Source organism: Cheilinus undulatus, linkage group 4, assembly GCF_018320785.1.
Source record: "Cheilinus undulatus linkage group 4, ASM1832078v1, whole genome shotgun sequence".
Lineage (NCBI taxonomy): Eukaryota > Metazoa > Chordata > Actinopteri > Labriformes > Labridae > Cheilinus > Cheilinus undulatus.
Window position 1 is genome coordinate 26,068,928 of NC_054868.1, and position 20,967 is coordinate 26,089,894.

At 38.7% G+C, this 20,967-nt stretch overlaps 1 protein-coding gene across 1 annotated transcript; it reads right to left on the minus strand.

Moving 5' to 3' along the window:
• Positions 1-1,687: 1,687 nt before the first annotated feature.
• On the minus strand, positions 1,688-8,440 carry si:dkey-45d16.4 (scaffold attachment factor B1). Its single transcript, XM_041786003.1, has 7 exons — positions 8,341-8,440; positions 5,142-5,264; positions 4,921-5,062; positions 4,687-4,795; positions 3,025-3,109; positions 2,573-2,758; positions 1,688-2,359 (listed from the first exon to the last, which is right to left on the minus strand). Exons 1-7 carry the CDS (start codon positions 8,375-8,377, stop codon positions 2,232-2,234), a joined length of 810 nt encoding a protein of 269 aa, XP_041641937.1. The 5' UTR covers positions 8,378-8,440; the 3' UTR covers positions 1,688-2,231.
• Between the last annotated feature and the right edge of the window lie 12,527 nt (positions 8,441-20,967).

Genomic DNA, 20,967 nt, shown 5'->3' on the forward strand with positions numbered 1-20,967 from the left:
CGGGAAGGCGTTCATTGGGTTCAAAAGGAGGTGGACTGGCGTTGAGGAGGGCCAATCGAGGACTGAATCAGCATTAACAAGGGAGGGGCAAAGTATTGCTTTGACCAACCACTTCAGGGAATTCACGTGACGTATAATTAAAGCGCATCCACCGAAAAGATGCAAGGATATGCAACAATTTTGGATGCCAACCGCCTCTGAACACCAAAATAAATAAAATAATAAAAAAAGATGTGAGGATTTGCATTTTGCGCTACTGAATTGTACGGACATCTCATTGACAACAAACAGTTCAGGTAAACAACAGAAAATAAAAAATAACTACTAAAGTTACATTAAAGAATGATAATACTTCTCTACTAGTTAAATTGTTTTACTTATTACAACGTAAAGAAAGTGTCGAATTACTTTTTTAAGAGGATATTTTGCTTCTTTTACCACTGTAGATGTAGGCTTCAGTGTAAACTACTGGATTTAAGGTGTATCCCACTTTGATTAATTAAAAGGTTAATTCTTTTTATCTACTTTAGTCAAATGAAGTGTCCAAATTTCAAATAAGATATGCCAGTATTTGGAGCATTTACCACAAAATATTACCTACCTATCAGAATATGTTATTTGCCAATGAGATACACTGCTGGGTTTAACGTTCGAGTTTACAATCAAACTCAAATAAGTTTAGTTTAGTCAGTGATGATGATGATGAATCCACACAAACACAGCCAATATTTTTCCAAATTTGCGAAGTTAAACTATTTCTGTCAACATGGGCTAATTTGTGAGAGTTTAAGGGGAACACCTAAGATGTATCATGACTCCTAACAGGATTTCAGAAGTGTTTTTATTGTTTGAGTGTAATTTGACGGGACACAGAAATAATTGCATTATTGTATCCAGTAAAAAAGATGTGTGTAATTTAAAGTGCATTCACAGTTAGTAAAAATATGTTTTATTCTTAAGATTTTAACCAAAATGGCCTCACATTGAAAAAGGACTGACCATACATAGAACATGTAAAGACATGAATATGTTAAAGGGATACTTCAAAATTTTGGCAAATTCGCCCATTGCCATAATTCCTATGGTCTTAGTAATTTGTTTGTTTCCTTTAATTGTCAGTACAAGCCATTTTTAGATCTGGGGGGACCAATATACCAGCTGCACAGCCAATGCTATGGAAGCAGATGGAATTTTTTGCTTTCCCTCATCAAACTCATCAAATACACAATCCAACAACTCCAAAACACTCTCATGGACAAGTTGTGACCTGTACATTCACCACGCTATGAAATAATCATGGAACATTACGAGACAGAGATGTTTTAAAGTTAAATGCAAAGCTGGAATTACACTCCAGACATAGCTGCTGCACTGTGTCACTCTGCCTAGTGGTTTACTCAAGAAATAGTTCAGAGTATTTGCTTCATGTGTCGAAATGTTACATAATTATACATTATTATATCATGGCGTGGTGAATGTGCAAGTCACAACTTGTCCACGAGAGCGTTTTGGAGTTGTTGGATTGTGTATTTGATGAGTTTGATGAGGGAAAGCAAAAAATACTGTCTGCTTCCATAGCGTTAGCTGTGCAGCTGGTATATCGGTCCCCCCAGATCTAAAAACAGCTTTCACTGACAACTAAAGGTAACGAACCTATTACTAAGACTACAGGAATTATGACAATGGGCGAATTTGCCATAATGTTGAAGTATCCCTTTAAATGCTACACAATTTTTGAGCTGCACTATTTATATAACATCAGATGTTAAATAAAACAGCATGTCCTACTTTTTCCCTAACCTTAAATAACATAGGTTTTTGTTCCTTACACTTTAAACAGGATCAAAGGTACTTAAAAGCGTCTCCCTGTTTTGTGCTGCAGGTTATTCTGGTGCATTATGAACCTGTGTGCCAGTTTTGGCTCAGGGGATCGCCACACCTTAAGTAAAAGACATGTCACCACACCTTTTCCTGCATTCCTTTCCTGGGACAACATTGCAGTAAATCTTTTAAATCTTCATGCAGACCAAGCCATGAGGAATTCCACACAGAGAGTTTCTGTTGAGATCGGTTTAGATCAGCTGTTGTGTGACTTTTCTAGGAACTTAAGAAAGTCATGTCACCAACCCAGCCAGATTTTGTTTGGTTATTTCACCAAGTCCATATGCTGCCGGAAACATCCACCTGTTGAACTTCAAGCTTTACATGCTTTCTTCTTATTTTTAGGGAAGTCAGCCTTTCAACACCTTCTCTTTCAGTAGGTCCAAGATGACCTGTCTCTCCTGGCTCTCCAGCTCAAATCTCCTTTCTCTTTCCTTCCTGTCAGCTCCCAGACGTTCCCTCTCAAGAGCAATCTTACCTGAAAATAAAGAATAAAGAACTTCTATCATACTCCAACAGAAACAACTAAAATTAGTGACTAAGAGAGCAAATAAAATACGGCAAGAGAGAGACATCTAGAGATATATTTATCTAGATGGAAAAAATAACCCAGTTACTACCATCTCCCCTTTCTTTTTCTCACAGGGGTGATTTTTACAGACACACTTCCATAATCTCTGAAAAATCGTACTCCTTTGAATCTCTAGCTCCTCTCGACGCAGGGCAAGCTCCTCCTCTCGAAGCCGTTGCTCAGCCTCTGATCGTTTCTCCAGGAAGCTGAGGATCTCAGAGTAGGTCTGGCAGCAGCACTGGCATGGACGTTTGGCCATGGGTGCAGCTGAAAGATCTGCCATTGCTTCCCTCTCCTCTTCTGGTTCTAAAGTGAGCAAAAACATATCAAATGCTGTGAGAATAACATCCATAAAAATATACAGTACATTTATGAAAGTGATCTGATCTTTTTAGATCTTCTTTTTGTTCAAAGTATAGCCGATAGACTGTCATGCTTCCAATATAACATTGTTACAATACCAGTGGTTAGACAACTGTGTACTATGTATGAAGCCAAAACATTTTAAGTGTTACTCCATCATAGAAAAGGATCTAGTGCTAAGAACTTCAAATCAATAATGATCACATTACCTGCAGCAGGTGAGAGTGGGATGTTGGGTTTGTCTTGCTCTGGCAAACTTAGTTCCTCTATAGCTCGCTTTCTCTGCTCGTCGTCCTTTAAAGAGACAAAGGCAATCATTTGTTTACAAATCACAACAAGAAGAAGGAAATATTAAGAAGGACAGGAGGGAGACTGTTTTGAATAAAGCAGGCAGGTGTTGATAATTAAGTTATTAGGAATTATACAAATAGCAAGAGCTGACATGTACAATCTTTCTACAGATTTAAAAACTAATTTTTAAAGCTAAATTTGTGGGCTTTTATGCCTTTATTGTACATGACAGTGAGCAGTGTCAGAATCTGGGGATAGAGAAAGTAGGGAATGCCATACGGGGAAGGAGCCACAGGATAGCCACCCACGTCAAGAACAACAGCTCCTGTACGTGGGACTACCAGATATAACCACTAGGCTTCTGGCACCCAAAAGTTTTCTTTTTAGTGAATGTCAGAATGAGATGAGAAAGGAAATTTGGCAGCTGCAGAAATCGCTCACAGAATATTAAATTCTACCAATTCTGACACTCAAAATGCAGGAAAATGCCTATGAATACACAGTATCCCTGTAGGAAGCACAGCAAACATTTACAGGGTCAAATGCAGATGCACTGGTTGAAAAACAAGGCTTAAAGTGAGTTATAGTTTAGGTAATTTACGACCAACTTTCTCTTATTAGATAGCCTATAACTTAAATACTACAAGCATGGATTATGATATTAAATAATACTAATTAAGTAATGCTACTTGTCAAAATAGAGTGGCTGGTAAAAAAATGTTTGTGGCTGGTAGATTTTTTAATCCATCAGCCACAGTGTCAGGTTGACGAAAAAGTGAAATTCAAACCCTAATGTGGAAAAAAATATCAGAAGATCTTATCACATCTCAGATGGCTAACACTAGACCACAAGTTCTGAAGCAGTTGTGGGACCCAACCACAGTTCAGTCAGAAACATTCTTGTCATACATTTAACCATTGATTGCAAAATGGATATACAGTTTTACTTGCCAGAGAAGGCTCTGCTCAAAAGATGCTCCCTGGGTCAGTCAGGCAGCATGCTTTGACTTTCCAGAGAGCACATGGCTAGAAACCCTCATATGGATAGAGACATTTATGACAATGCATATTAAATAAAACAAAATTAGTTCAAATTAGTTCAGCATTAATGCATGCAGGGATTAGTGAAGTATATTTAAATGCACTACTGTGTTGAGAGAAAGAGCTGTGATTGGCTGTGGGAGCTGGGAGGTGATAATTAGGATCAGCTGACCACAGCTGGGCGTATGACCACCATGTCCTGCATGAACTAACGCTAGGCTTCATTTATGAAAAGAAATACAAGGAGGTAAGAGCTGTTTTAAGTGAGCTCTACATGTTTTACCTTATAGGACCTCTCTCTGTCAGGTTAAGTCAAAGATATCTTTATCTCTGTCCTTCTGGACAAGAACAGTTGAAAGCTTAACTCAAAAAACTGCTTTTGCTATATTAAGGTATTAAAGTATATATGATAGAAGTTTTAATACGGTTCATATTTACCTCATGCTGGTTTGCACTAACACATTATCTGTTACAAATACATAACTTGCTTGGTATGAGTTTAACTATTTGCCTCTTAAGATAACACCTCTAACACCTACCTGGTATTTTGTGTTTTCCCCGCTGACCACAAGCCCCTTCTCAGCCTCCAGCTCCAAAACCTCATGCAGCAAATCCTCCTTCTGAGCATACAACCTCTCTGTTCCAAACCTGAGTACATACACACAAACTAAACTTGTTTTTGTTTCTTTGTTTTTTTCCCATAAGGCCTTGTACTATGAAGAAAAGCATAGAAAACACATTTAGTTTGAGTAATTAAATTTCTCCGAGCCAACCTGCGCAGACTGGGAAAGTCTTGTTTCTTGTAGTAGTCCAGCAGCAGCATGGTCCTTTCTCTGCACCGTCTGGCATCCACCTCAAAGTTTTCATCTTGGAGTGCTGCAGTTATTATCTCCCCCACACGGGCCCAGATCCGTCCTGAGAAGAACAATGGGATCACACATGAAAATTCTGTTTTAAAGGATGAGACATTTACTTTGCAGTATACTAGAGTTACCTGGTTCTTTGGAGGAGAATGGGTTCTGGGTGATAACCTCCCGCAGAAGGATGATGTCATGACGGGCTGAAAAACGCACCTGACGCTTTCGTGGGGTGGTGGAGGGACCAGCTAGGGAATATCCTGAGAAAAAGGGGAAAATAGAGCAGATAAAGACTAAAACAACTTTAAAGTGAGGTTAAGAGTAGGGGAGGCTTCATTGACATTAAACGTTGCCTTCATTACTGTTATTATTTCTGTTCTTATAAATAGGGATACCAATGACACACGTGCCTTCATATGATTGGGCTGTACCATTAACTGCTTATTGATAAGGACAACTCAACACTTTCTCTTTCCTTTGTACAAAAGTGAAGCCAAAATACCCTAATTAAGTGTGTGTTCATATTGTGCTGGTGATGTAGGCTAATTAATAATAATAATAATATAATAAGTTTATTTATATAGCACCTTTCAAGAACAGCAAGGTCACAAAGTGCTTTACAAAGAGATAAAAGAAACACAAGCAATTAATGCAAAGGTACAATAAGAGAATACACAGAGCACAAAACAGATTAAGTAAAGGCCAGATTAAACAAGTAGGTCTTAAGTTGCTTTTTAAAAGAATCAACTGTTTCTGCTGATCTTAGACCCAACGGAAGAGATTTCCAAAGAGTTGGAGCAAGGACCTTAAATGCACAGTCCCCTTTAGTTTTTAGTCTGGAGTGTGGCACAACCAGCAGACCCTGATCAGAGGACCAAAGAGTCCTGCTGGGATTGTAAGGTTTTAAGAGCTCCATAATGTAGGCTGGTGCCTGACCATGCAGGGCTTTAAAAGTAAACACAAGAATCTTAAAATGTATTCTGAAATGTATGGGAAGCCAGTGGAGGGAATACAGAATTGGTGTGATGTGTGACCTTTTTGAAGACTTGGTAAGTAGTCTGGCTGCAGCGTTTTTTTACTAATTGTAGACGATTTATAGATGTTTTACTAAGACAGGTGAAAAGTGTGTTACAGTAGTCTAAACAGGAGTAAATGAAAGTGTGAATAACCATCTCCATCTGAGCTGTAGAAACAATGTGTCTTAGTTGAGCAATATTTCTGAATTGGAAAAAACAAGAACGGACCAGATATTGACATGTTGACCTAGAGATGAGGAGTGGCTAAATGAAACATCGAGATTACGCAAAACAGGTTTTACACAAGTAGACAGGGTACCAAGTTTCTCTAAAAATCCCTGGCACTAAACCATCTGGGGCCGAGACAAGGACCTCAGTTTTGTCAGCATTTAGCTGTAGATAATTATCTGACATCCAGTCTTTAATGGCACTCAAACAACTGAGTAAAATTGACACTTTAGTGTAATTTTGAGGTGTAAAAGATAAATGAAGCTGGATGTCATCTGCATGACAGTGATAGGATACATCTTTAAAACTACTGATTATGTGGCTGAGTGGGAGCAGGTACAAAGAAAATAATATTGGGCCAAGGACCAAACCTTGGGGAACTCCACAAAACAAGGGGGAATTTGAAGAGCTGTGGTTTTTAACAGTGACTGAGAATGTTCTCTTTGACAGGTAAGAGGAGAACCAGTCAATAGCTGAGCCAGAAATGCCCACCCACTGCTTCAGCCTATCAACTAAAATACCATGATCCACAGTGTCAAAGGCCGCACTGAGATCCAATAATACCAACACAGAACATTTATCTTCATCACTGCTGATCAGGAGGTCATTAAAAACTCTAAGAAGTGCTGATTCTGTTGAATGTGACTGACAAAAACCAGACTGAAACTTGTCCAGGATGTTATGAGTGTCCAAAGCGGCTGTAAGTTGTTTGGCAACCACTTTTTGTAGAATTTTAGAAATAAAGGGTAGTTTTGAAATGGGTCTATAGTTTTGGGGCAGAGAGGGGTCCAGATTTGTTTTTTTGAGAAGTGGCTGTATAGCAGCATGTTTAAAATATGAAGGAACGTGACCAGATTCTAATGATTTATTGACAATTGAAAGAATATGTGGGCCAGTGGAATCTACTACAGATTTTAGTAGATGGGTAGGCAATATGTCAAAGGGACTAGAGGAAATTTTCATAGTTCTAACCAGATTCTTTAGATCTTGTAGGGAGACTGGAGGGAACTTGTCCAAGATTGTTTGGTGAGGTGGGCAGGGAACAGCAGAAGAAAAGGATGTAGTGATATGTGCTTGGATGTCATTGATCTTGCTAACAAAAAAGTAAAGAAATCTTTCACACTCATCATCAGAAGAAATTGTGTGTGTGTGTGTGTGGGGGGGGGGGGGGGGGTGACGGAGAAGAGACAACATTATTAATAGTTTCAAACAGGACTCTAGGATTATGTCTATTCTGTGCTACAAGATTTGCAAAATATTTGCACCATGTCATGCACAGACTGGGGCTGGCTGCTAGAACCTGGAAATTCACATCAACATCTATGGCCTGAACCCTTTCAGCATGTAACCTAGGAGGCTAAACGAATCTGCTGAACGAAATCCATGTTACCTTTCTTTGCCTTGTGTGTCAGATTTTGCATTAACAAGGTAGTAATTAAACCATTCATTGATCTTGTCCTGTCCACATAGAAGTGTTTTTTTTGCCCCCATCCCCCCACCCCAATAAGTTCATCCTGCTTTATGAAAACAGTAAACTGTATCCCTCATTTAAATCCTTGATGAAGACAAAGATGAAGAAAATGGTCATTTCCCCTAACATTACAATAACAGCAAATACAACCATTAATAATAACTAGAAATAGACAGTTTGGTCACTGATGTTCTTGTTTGCTTTTGTTGATCAGAGGAATCATAATTGATCTCAGTCTGTTTTTAACCAGCGGTAAACTCCCCACATGAGTATACTTTGATGATATTAGCCCTGTTGTTTTGGTGCAGAAAGCAGCAGTCAGCTGAAGACTGCTGTTTAAAAGAAGACAGCAGCTGTATCACAGTGCAGGAGTACAAAACAGCCATAGCCTGCAGCTACGGAAGACACACATAGGTCAGACAGGAGTCTAAATAGCCAATAAGGCTCTAATGTCCCCATAAACGGCTGCAGGAGGGTCAAAACAGTCTTGCGTCAGCGGAGGAGAAACAGGAGGAGGAGTCCTTGTGCACGATCGACAGAAGCAGCCGATGCAGTCCAGCATATGTGAGTACAAGTCTCTGGCAGGCTTGTCAGACGTGTAGGATAGTGTAGCCTACTTACCGTTGTTGATCGGTACTTCCACCACCACCCGGTCCATTTTAGTGTTCGGTACATCCGGGAACCGTCTGACGCGTCGTACACGTACAGTCACCAGTACAGGATCCACTCTGACGTGTAACTCAAGTTGGCGGAGAATCAGAATCCGGCTAAACGAGGGCAGCACACTGCACTTTTAGTTGCAATTACACCCAACGGCCACAAGATGGAGCCAGATATCAACTGCTAAATGATGTTGGGTAGACTGCCATGAGAAATCAGAAAAATACATCTTCTCACTGTCACTATGGCATGGGCTCCTGAGAGTTAATTAGACCATTTTTGCTCAATATATTGGTGCACTGTAGGCTACAAATAAAAGAAAAATAATGAATAGCAAATAGAAACTGCTATACAGATTTAAAACCCTCAGAGCAATCGTATTACCAAAAAGATCTTTCTTTAGTGTCAGTAAATTTATGCTGTTTTCATTAATTAAAGGCTAAGCCCATGCTTATTTCATCCCAGTAATAAAACCATGTCATAGCTTATAATAGTCTGCAGCAAAAACACCAACACTCATCTCATACATAGAGAAACATTTCACCCCCTATAGGACGGTGTTACCTGTAGGCAACATACCACTTTTTTGGCCTTGTGCACTCACATTAAATATCCCCAAGTATGATAGAATACTTTAAAGAAAAATGGCAGGATCTCAAGTAACCTAAAACAGTGTTCTAGTTTGTCACATAACTCTCTGGAAGCCATTGTTGAATCCTTTTTGTGCAGACATTCTCACAGAAAAACAGCTCGGCTATTTTGCTGCAAGAAAATACATTTTCCAGACATTTCTGAGGCTGGAAAAAAATGGGTACATAATTAATTGGTTGGTAAAGTTTAATTCCTAGTTATTAAATGTTGTTTTTTGTTGTTTTTTTGTTTGTTTGGTTTTTTTTTTTGTTTTGTTTTGTTTTTTTTTGTTTTGTTTTGTTTTTGGATGAATAAATAATGGAAAATGGTTAAAATATACATGTTACCCTGAGGCAACACCATACTATTATGGAAAACTGCAAACGCTGTACCATTATGGATTTACAATGATACCATTGCATTTTGGTATTGCATATTTAGGTATTAATCTGTGATTACTGAAATGAGAATGAGGAGAAGGACAGTAAGATTAATCACGATGAGAACAAGGATGAGGAAAGTTAAAAGTGATGTTGATCAGGATGAGGACAGTGAAGGTAAATGTACAGCAATGAGTTTTACCACTATACAGGAAGATAGACTGTAAGAGGCATACATAATAACTTATCATTTTCTGGATATTTTCATAGCATGCAAATGACATTTTTTTTTTCAGTTCTCCTACATGTAGCAACAAAAAGAGCCAAGGACCTGATGTGGGAAAACTCCAGGAACATTCCCACAAGGTAACATGCAGACATGAAATATTGTAATCTGATGATATTAAAAATAGGTCTTTTCATTGTTAAAGTTCAAATAACATGAATTGCAACCTGTTGCAGATACTTTGCATTTTCAATATGCTTTAAAACAGATTTAGTTCAAATTTTAAATGATACTGTTTCTTGTTCATTCTGTACAATTATGAGACAGTGTTGCCTTGAGGCAATGCAACCCAAAAAGAACCCTTCAAAATTAAAAGTAAATAAATAAATAAATAATCATGTTTATTTAGTCTATTTTATGACAAAAAACACCACAAATATTTTTTCCACCTGGCATCATATTGCGTACCATAGAGGGTTAAACCCAAAAAAAATTTATAATACAGAAATGTCATCTTTCTGAAAAAATTACGCTCATTTATGCACTCAGTAGTTGGTTGGAGCTCCTTTTGCACAAAGTATTTCATCTGTGTAACATGGCATGGAGCCAATCAGTCCGTGGCACTGCTGGGGTGTTATAAAGCCCACATTACTTGCATTTTACCCTTCTCGTCAACTTTCCATGAATATGCTTTGATACAGCACTCGAAGAACAGCCTGCCCTTTCAGCAATTACCTTATGTGGCTTACCCACCTTGTGGAGGATGCCAATGATTTTCTTTTGGACAAATGTCAAGTCAGCAGTCCTCCCCATGACTGCAGTTGTGTGTACTGATTCAGAGTGAGAGAATAGCAAGAGGGTCTAGGAAACATTTGCAAAGTGGAATCTTCCACAATATTCTAAACTTAAAACAAAAAAAAGGCAATTTGTGTTTGGTACATTATTTCTTTGTTGTAACAATGCTTCTTGGCAATACATTTCATAGCGTTGGAAAGCCTGTTTATTACCCTTTTAAATGATGCCACATTTGTAAGGATCATGCATTTGTGGGATGAGCAGCAGAGCTGAGTATGTGGGTCGCACCCATGAAAAATGTGCCAAATCTTCTCTGCCAATGCTAAACAGCTGATTCTGCCCTTGACTCTTGTTTGGTGTTTGGTGGATTGGATGATTGAAGTTTTAAGAAACAAGACATACTGACAATTTAACAATTTATTTAACAAACAGGAGCCTCAGTAGTGTGTGGAAGAACCATACACAGCCACAACAGCCTGGCTCCTCCTCCTGTCATGCTGGTCACCAGCCTGGTCACACACTGCTGCGGGATGGCATCCCATTCTTCAGCCAGCATTTGTCGCAAGTCAGCCAACGTGGTTGTGTTGGTCACTCTGGCACAAACAGGACACCAAGCTGATCCCACAAGTGTTCAATGGGGTTTAGGTCAGACTGCTGGCAGGCCATCCCATCCTCTCCACTCCCAAATTCTGGAGGCAGTCTCTGATAAACCCCGCTCTGTGGGGGCGAGTGTTGTCATCTTGGAGGATAGAGTTCTTGCTGACAGGGTGAGAAAACAGTATTACTGGGGTGTTGTCTTCTTGGGACGCCCACTTTGCGGCCTGTCTCTGACATTCCCCGTTATATGGAACTTGGCCTTCAGTCTGGAGATGGTACTAGGGTTCACTCCAAACAATGCCGCAACTTGGTTTTGCGGAACACCAGCTTGAAGTTGCCCAACCAACGGGCCCTATCCAGATCGATCAAATGTGGCACGCCGATTCTTGAAGCAGACATCTACTGACCAATGTAGCAGGGCCCATGCTCACGGGTGCTGCCAATCAAGCACCCTTCTGGCAGCACCTGGGGGTACCAGACGCTCAAAACAAGAGTCAATAGCAACAGCAAAATAAGCTGTTTGGCATGGGCAGAGAAGATCTGTAACATTTTTCATGGGCACAACCCACATACTCGGCTCTGCTGCTCATCCCACAAATGCATGTTCCTTACAAATGTGGCATCATTTAAAAGGGTAATAAACAGGCTTTCCAACAATATAAGATTTATTACCAAGAAGCATTGTTACAACAAAGAAATAATGTACCAAACACAAATTGCCTTACTTTTTGTGCTAAGTTTATTTTTTGTTGTTGTTCCTGAGCTGTAAACTGTCAAGATAAAAAACAGTCTTGAAATGTGTTTCTTTGTATGAGATGAATCTAGAATTTATGGAAATTTAACTTTCTGAAGCAAATCATGGAAACAAAGGCTAGATCTTGTGTTCTTTTAAGAACGAAAGAAACTTTAAAAAGTGACCTGTAAATGTGGAGCCTGTATGAAATCTATCAGTGATAATGTTGTGTATGTAATTTAAAGTTTACACAGTTAATAGTTAGAAAAACATGAAACTCTCAGTGGTAGGTATGGCCTAATAGTAGTTCCCTGTTGAAATCCTCTTAACATAATCAAGTAATCACAATCCTTTTCCTATAAAGGAGAATGAAGATCATAGAGCAGTCCAAGATCCATGTGTTAATCTTGTATTCACTTCCAACTGACTTTTGTTAATATAAAGTAAATCGCTATCAATTTTGTTCTTCCTCCAATTCTGATGTGACTCTGAATGTCTCATTCCACGCTGTAGCACTCTTTTTCCTTGCTTATTTAATCAGTTTTACTCTTTAGCTCTATATTTCTGGGGTCAGGATGGTATACAAAGGCCCAGCAGAAGTCAAAAGTGAAAGGAAAAGGGGCCGTCTAACATCACTGACAATGAAAAGCACATTGTGAATAGTGTTTGAAATTATCTCACCACATGGTGTTCCCCAAGTGAGTATAAAATAAACTTAGCTCTTTGGTTTTATTCCCAACATTTCAGTTGTTACACAAAAATCTATGTCCTTAGAATATCATTTATTTCATTCCTTGATTTACCGACCTATCAACCGTTCCAGCTAGTGGAAATAAAACTGCTCTTTTATTGATAAAGTTACCAAATGTTTGACCCTTTTGGGTTTTGTAGTTTTTGGTTTACCTTTGAGTATGTGCAATGTCCATTGCAAAAGAAAACCCCATGTAATGACAGCATTCAACAATATCTATTTATCATAAACAAAGACATTGAGTCTATTTTGAATGGTTTGAACAGTTCAAAGGTTTATTACACATGTAACAGTAATGTTTGACAGGTCTGGTACACTGGCTGTACTCACTTTTCCTGTTTTCAACAAAATAAGACACCGTTTTTTTTTTGTTGTTGTTTTTTTTTAATTTTATTTAAGCTTAGTAGTTCTGTCATGTCTAGCCTTTACAAAATCACTTGCATGTTGCATGCTTTGGCTAAAATAACATTGTTCAAAGCCTGTCTGATAACAGTGATTCCTGATTTGGCAGCTGCCCTATTGAAGTTTATAATCTTACTCTAAAATGCACCATTTTTGTGGAAAGTGCATCATTTTGCATCAGCAGAGAGATACATAGAGGGATTAGATAGTCCAACACAGCGGTGACGGAAGACATCGAGGCAACAGTGATCCTGGTTCATGGTTTGACGCTTTTTGTCTAAGCAAAGAGAGAATTTTTTTCCATAGTAGTAAGACAAAATACTGCTAAAAGGTACAGGTGAGTGTAGGAAGACATAAAGCAGTATGTGGCTGCCTGCAAGAGGAGTTTAATTACCTTGTTGGACATCCCACCCGTAACAGTCCAAGGGTTGATGCTTTCTGACCACTCAGTGGTTGGTAGTATTGGCTTAGCTCACTTGAAACCTTGCCAGAGGTGATAAAAGTACCAGGTGCCAGGTACCATCCCTAGAGAGAAATCGAAACACTGATTAAAGACACATAGAGCTGGTACCATAGTGTCACAATCTGTGAGAGCAGCAGCTGAATGCTAAACATATGAAAACCAGAGTCTGTGATTGATTTCAAGTAACTATCTACATCTCGGAGTTTTTGCTGTTATCTGTTGTGTTTCAGTGTCTTTGCTTCAGTTTGGTTCTCCTTTATTAGTACTTTTGTGATGACAGTCTGTTATTTTGCTCCTAAAAGATGTATACCTGAGTGGGGGTTTGTAAACAAGCATAAAAAAGCACTGGCCTGTCCATGTAAACACAGAGCTGGTAACAACAAATCCACATCATTAGAAAATATTTATTTTGTGCAATACTGATTTTAAGAATGCTGCACATTTAGCCTCTATGCAGTCTGTTACAGAATATCTAATATGTTTATACATTCTCTAATAATTTCAGTGTTCATCTGTTCAGTTGCTGTATGAGCTGCTGAAAGTGCTGAGAGTTTTGTAAACATGTTCTTTTAGTGCTTAACAACTGCGCAACAACAGTATCTCTAAACTGGCATTTTCCTTCTCTGAAAAACAAATCAGAAACATCTGGCATAAGGCAGAAAATTAGGCTTGTTAATTTGCAGCTTGTGCAGTGGCCGTTTTGACTTTTAAACTATTTGCTATTCTTCTGTGATTCTGTATCTCTCCAGTGCTAAAATAATCAAAATCCCTTCCAGACCTTTGGGCTATCTTGAAGTCAGCGACTTTATCCACCAATTGCACTACTTCAAGACTCACAAAGCATCTTTCTTCAAGCTTGATACAAATGTTGTAAGACAGAAGAGAGTTTACTATGAGTCGTGGTGATAAAATAAGACACATCCTCCCTTTTATCTTTGACTTTGAATCCGACATTCTCCTGTCTCTGCAGAGACTTAGAGTGCTTCAATGATTAGAAACGCTTATTTTATGATGTAAGGAGAGGAAAGGAAACATTTCCTACATCTTCATTGGTAAACTCTGCCTACACACTGTAGGTATAATGAATGTATTCCTTGCTTTTTTAACCAACCCTACATTTGTCTTTCAAGAAGATAATTTACCTTTTATTTAAACTTCACATGATGAATCAATAATGACACGATAAACAGAAAATGTCATTTCAGGTAAAGTGCCTATAAAAAGTATTCACCCCCTTGACTTTATAAATCAATCATTTTCTATATTTTTGCTTTTATGACAGAAAAAACTCTAATATCAAAGTAAAAACAGATTTCTATGTAAATTAAACAAAAACATGTAATGTTAAATAAGTGCATAAATACCCCCTTCAGGTCAGTATTTAGTAGCTTCCCCTTTGGCTGCAATCACAGCACTGAGTCTGAGTGCCAGGTTCATTTTGCCCTCTATTTTTACAAGCCTTCTAGGGCTGGTTGCTGAGAAGCATCCCACTGCATGGTGATGCAACCACCGTGCTTCACAGTGGGGATTTAATTGACATTTCCTTGTAAAAATCAGTTTTTACTTTGACATTAAAGAGTTTTTATTTATCTTTTCTGCCAAAAAAAAAAGCCAAACTGTATGGACAATAATATATTTATAAAATCATCTAAAGAGTAAAACATCCAAATAGGTGGATACTGACAAAGACACTGAATGTTTCATCAGTATAACAGGATGCAATCTGTTAAATTGGAGATCTTGTATGCTGCTATTATAATGTTTATGCCTCAGCACTGGCAGTAGCCAAAGCTGGATGTATTATGTTTTCAGAGTATCTGGAGACTCCTTTGAGGGACTTTCTTTCTTCTTCTTCTTTCTTTTTCTTTCTAGCTTTGTACATCCACTAGGTCTCAAGGATAGATTGGTTTGATTCTGGAGCTCGTAGGTCAAAGGTCAGGGTCATTGAGCTCCATGTTCCTTCCTCACTTTTGAACTCCATATTCCCACAATACTTTGAGGGAATTTCTGCAAACTTTGCACAAATGTTTATTCAGACTGAGTATAAACTCATCTGCTTTCGGTGGTCAAATGTCATTGGGCCTTATCCCTTACTGATAAGATTTCTGTGAACTACTTCTATGTACTACCACAGAAAACACACCAGCCATTCTTATTGACCTTCCTCTGTACTTTCACTGTGCAGCAGTTGTATAGCTTGCCAGACTGTGTGGTAATTCTTAAAAGAATATCATTTGTGTGGGCCATTCAATTGTGTTTATTACTTGCAATATTTTAACATATGCTTAATAAACTTCTGTTTGTAACTGATCTCTTAACAACAAAACCAAAACATCTTCCATCTAAATTATCATGCAGTTAAGAAAACATTGTTATTGCAGGGTAGAAGGAAAATATTGTAATGGTCTTAACTGGCATTTCTGATAAACTGGTAACCACAGACCCCCAGAGAGCTTAGTTAAGAAAAGATAAAAAGGTAATTTGTACCAAAATCAGAGCAGACAATTCATAATCCAAGCCCACATATTGAAAAACAAAATACTATGGGAACAGTTCCCTACATTTTGGGAACATTTTCATAAAGTCTGTGCACAGATGAAAAGCAGAGGGAACCGTTTTTAAACTGTGCATGGTTTTGGAACTTTTGGTAATGGTTAGGTGTTCTATGCACACAGATTAGAAAAATGTATGAATGATTTTAACTGCATACGGCTGTAATTATCAACGATACCGGCATACATCGCTGACATGAATATTCACAGAGCTAGAACATTTAGCAATGAACAACCTTTAATACCGCATGTCAGTCAGAAGTAGCTTTGCTTTATCATGATAATAACTATGACGTGGATTTCTTCAGGGAGAAAACAGAGACGAAAAAGCACAAGAGAGTAAAAGGATCTGAAGTGATCTTTTAATGACAGAAGCTGCAGAATAACTGTGCCCATCCATTATTTCATCTCCCTCTTATTATCAGAAACAGCACATCATAATCCTCCCTTTTGGAGAATTCATAAGAGCCAAACCAACAGTCCACACAGACTGTGTGAAAAACAATGGCCTTCTTACTTCAATTCCAGATGATGTCACTCAACAGATTTTCATTCGGTTGTTGGAAAAATCACAAACAATCCTGACAGCCATATGCGAGATACACGTTCACAGCTTTACAGCTTACTTAACTGTTGTTATTTCTTGCTGTCTGGCCAGCTTCAGTGGTCATGTTGCTTATACAATGGTACAAAGTGAAACACAACTTGGTATCTAAACTTAGCACAAAATGTAAGGAAGGTTGTGTATGGTGGATGATTTCTATGTTGTAAAAAATGCTTCTTGGCGATAAATCTTATACAGTTGAAAGCTTGTTTATTTCCCTTTTAAATGGTGCCACATTTGTGAGGAATATGCATTATTTAAGATAAGCAGCAGAGCTGAGTATGTGAGTTGTACCTATAAAAATTTTCCAAATCTTTTCTGCCAGTGTCAAACAGCTTGTTCTACCATTGACTTTTGTTTGGTGTTGTCTTACAGAAGAAACAGAAGAACCATACACAACCACAACAGCCTGACACCTCCTCCTCATGCTGGTCACCAGCCTGGTCACACACTGCTGTGGGACGGCATCCCATTTTTCAACCAGCACTTGCTTTAAGTAAGCTAATGTTGTGTGTTGTGTTGTGAGTCAATGTCCATAGTGAGTTTCTAGTTGTGCTTATATGCTCCATGTCATATTTACCCATGCACATCCATTCACTCCACATTCACACACCGATGGATGGCAAGGCCTGCCATCAGTATTGGCTAATCCCACTCATATCCATCATGCCAGGACAATCTTGTAAATGAGATTTTTAATCTTAGTGAGGTTTTCCTAGTTAAATAAATCTAAAAAAATACTGATGCAGCAGTTGGAAAAGCAAGAAAAAAAAGAATTTTCTCAAAAACTGCAGCAAAAGGGAGAAGAGCAGACAATTTAAAAGGTTATGAGGATGTAGCAAAGAGGAGAAGCTCTTCATGTTTCTGTGGTGGAGGTCGCTCTGCTCTGAAGCTCTGACCATGAAGCCACTTTGATCCAGTCAGACCAGGGCTGGGTGTCCTGTCTCATTAACAATCCAGTGACATCTGAGGTCTGCTGCTGCCAGCTGCTGGTGAGCCTGCAGCTGGAGTCAGCATGCTTTAATTCTTTAATATGCGTAAGCGTAGTTGGGATTTTAATTTACAATCACAGTGGGCAGCATATGGATGTAAACCTCCCATATGTTGTGTAATCATCCTGTGTGGTCTACGCCTTATGGTTTTATTACTGCTCTGCTTTATTTGTGTTCAGTGTGTCTCTTCAGTCAAAAAAACATACAACTTTAGCAGCACAGTGACTGGTAATGAGTGCAGAACTATCACCATTACCTGGAAGGTTGCCAGGTTCCATTAGCTTTCTCTAAAATCACCAAACTAATATTCCATTTTTTTAAATCCAAAAAACAGCTGTGACTCATCCCTCAGTCATTCTCCCTCCACACCTGCTCTCTCTCTCCCTCCATCTCCTGTCTTCCATCCTTCACATTCTCCTAAAAACAATTCCCAGCATTATTTCACCAGTAATCAAATGATTATGATGCTGCAGGTTGCCAGGTCCAGGCTCTGTCTCTCTGCTTATCTCCCTCTCATTATGTTAGCAGGGACGTCATGCTAATGAGGGTTTGCTCAGAGAAATGCCAAAGTAGGGCAGACAAAGTGTGAGAATGTGAACACCTGGAGGCCTCTCAGAGGTTTTTGAGAAAGACTAAGACTATTTATGAGAAGAAGACTCTTATCACCCAAACTTCCACGGAATATAATTTTTAAGTTTTATTTATTGATTATCCTAGATCTAATGTTTTACCTTGTCTGTCTTTATGTCATATGACTGGAGGAAAACGAATGATTCCACTCTTGTTTTGCATCCTTCTTTTGTTTGCAACTGAAATGGCTAAAGGTTATTTTGTAGTGGCATTCACTGCAAGTCTTTGGCTATCTTCAGCCCCAATTTAAACACTATAAACCATAGTTGCTTGTGAAAGACTGCAAATAAACCAAATTTATAATAATACAAACATTAGCTATAACATAAATAGATAACTCCCATGTTTGACAAATTAAAAGCTCATTTTGAGCCAGGTATCCACATACCTAAGTGTAAATATAAGATAAGTGTTTTCAATGCTCAAAATAAAGCTGATTATTAGCTTGCTAACTTTTGGGAAAGGTCAACAGAAGGCAAAGTAACTGAAAGGGGACATATCACCATCTAACGTAGCAGAGTTATAGAGTTGATCCCGCTGTTGCAGCTCTAACATCTCCCACTCTTCTTGGTGTTTCTGAGGGAATTTGTGCCCATTTATTCTCTAAAGCATTTATGTGGTCAGGCACTGATGTTGGACAAGAAGGCCTAGCACTCAATCGGTTTCAGTGTATCCCAAAGGTGCTCAGGAGTGTTGAGATCAGGACTCTGTGAGAGCCAGTCAAGTTCTTCCACACTAAACTCATCAAACCATGTCTTTATAGTCCATGATTTGCTTACTGGAGCACAGTCATGTTAGAATAGAAAGGGGCCTTTCCTGAACTGTTGCCATAGAGTTGGAAGCATAGCATTGTCCAAAATGTCTTGGTATGCTGAAGCAGTAAGATTGTCCTTCATTAGAGATAAGGGGCCTAGCCCAAACCCTCAAAGATAGCCCCCATTCCATTATCCCACACAGTAGTCTCTCACTTCTTCCACTGTTCCCCCGTCCAGTGTTGGTGTACTTTACACCACTCCGCAGTGGACTTTGCAGATTGCATGCTGCTGCTTGGACATGGTTACTCCATTCTATTAATGTGCTAACATTAACACTAGTGGAAGTTTAGAACTTTTCAGTCATGGAATCTGCAGTTGTTGGCAGCACTCTGGGATTTTACGTGGCCTTCTGATTCACAGCTAAGTTGCTGTTGTTCTTTGATGCTTCCATTTTCTAATAATATAACTTACAGTTGACTGTGGAATATCCAGAATGTATGAAATTTAATGAAACATCTTATTGCTGACGTGGTATCCATCACAATACCATGTTTGAAGTCAGTGAGCTCTTTAGACCCATTTGGGATCACAAATGTTTGCAAATAGAGACTGCATGGCTAGGTGCTTGATTTTATACACCTGTGCTAACAGGTCTGATTAAAACACCTGAACTCAATAATTAACAAGTGTGGCAAAATATTTTTGTCCATATAAAGTGCATTTTTATGGATTAAAGAATCATTGTCATTATAGTAGGCCAAATCAAAGTTAATTACAGCTTTTGGTCTCATGTTCAGACTTCAGGAGAGGTGCTGTCAATAAGAGAGTGTTTGTTTTTGATACAAATTATCAGTGAGACTGTGTGCTGGCTCCTTATTTACATGTATCTCTGAGTATACAGCCATGAGCATGGCGTCTTGACTTCCTGGGTCTAATCATCGTGAGGTTGCTAGGAAACCAGAGGAAACTTGATGTTTTAATTAGTGAGCTGATTTGAGATTGTATGGGTGGATTTTTGAAGTATAGAGAGAGGCGCTTTTATGACATAAGAAACAGGCTATAGACCAGTTTATACATCATTCAAGTAAACAAAAACTATTTGGATAATGACTACAAAAACAAACTTATTCTTAAGATCATATTTATTTAATTTGCAGCTTCATTGGACATTTAAAAACCTTGTACTGTGAACATTATAAAAACATGTCCTCACAGCCTCTTTTAACCACACATGCAGCCTGCAGAGTTGTAATCCAGCAGTTTAAAACAACAAAACCCAAAGGACCAACACGTGAGGGTTTACTATTCACTGGTAACCATAGTAACAAAGAAGTGACAGCTACTGTACCTTTCTTTATCACCTTGGCACAGGTATACACAAAAATTTCCATTCTTGTGACTGTTTCTCTCTCACACACACATATGAGCACATTTACACTGTCTCCTGTTACAATGAGCAGCACAGGATTATGGCGTTTGAATGATAGTCATGCCCTTTTAACCACACTGTGTTCACTGAGAGCTGGCCTCATGGGAACCCACAGTGTTTTCACAGAGGATGACTCACACTGAGGATCAGACCCACTCCTAACTGTGTGGCCTCCCTCCCTCTCGCTTTAACTCTTGCCTCTGACCATTTCAGACAGCTCGTCTTGCATTATTCCTGCCTCAGACTCTGTCCTGTGACAATGTGTCTCTTTTAAAAGGATCTCATCCACAGCTCCAAGACTCCACCCTGGAAAGTCATTTATCCTCTCTTGACTCATTCAGAGCACAGTTCAGGTATGTTGTTAATGTAAAACCTAGAGAGCAGAAACATGCCTCACATAGTCCCTGAATCCCTTACACCTAAAGTTCACATTTTTGTCTGTTTCCTTATTTTCATAGGGTAAATGCGTTTATATCTATCTACTTCTGTATTTCTTAAGATAATCTGTTTATCTTCTGTTTGCACTTAACACCTTATAGAATATCCTGTACCTCATATCATTATGCATTACTCTGGACAATGCTACACCGTTACACTACAGTATGCATGACTGACTTTTATTAATAATAATTTCCTTGCTTTCAGTCAA

Coding starts and splice junctions, on each gene's coding strand:
- si:dkey-45d16.4 (XM_041786003.1), bottom strand. CDS start 8,377: ATGGACCGGGTGGTGGTGGAAGTACCGATCAACAACG. Junction 5,265..8,340: donor GGAAGTACCGATCAACAACG/GTAAGTAGGCTA, acceptor CCTTTTTCTCAG/GATATTCCCTAGCTGGTCCC. Junction 4,796..4,920: donor GACTTTCCCAGTCTGCGCAG/GTTGGCTCGGAG, acceptor GTATGTACTCAG/GTTTGGAACAGAGAGGTTGT.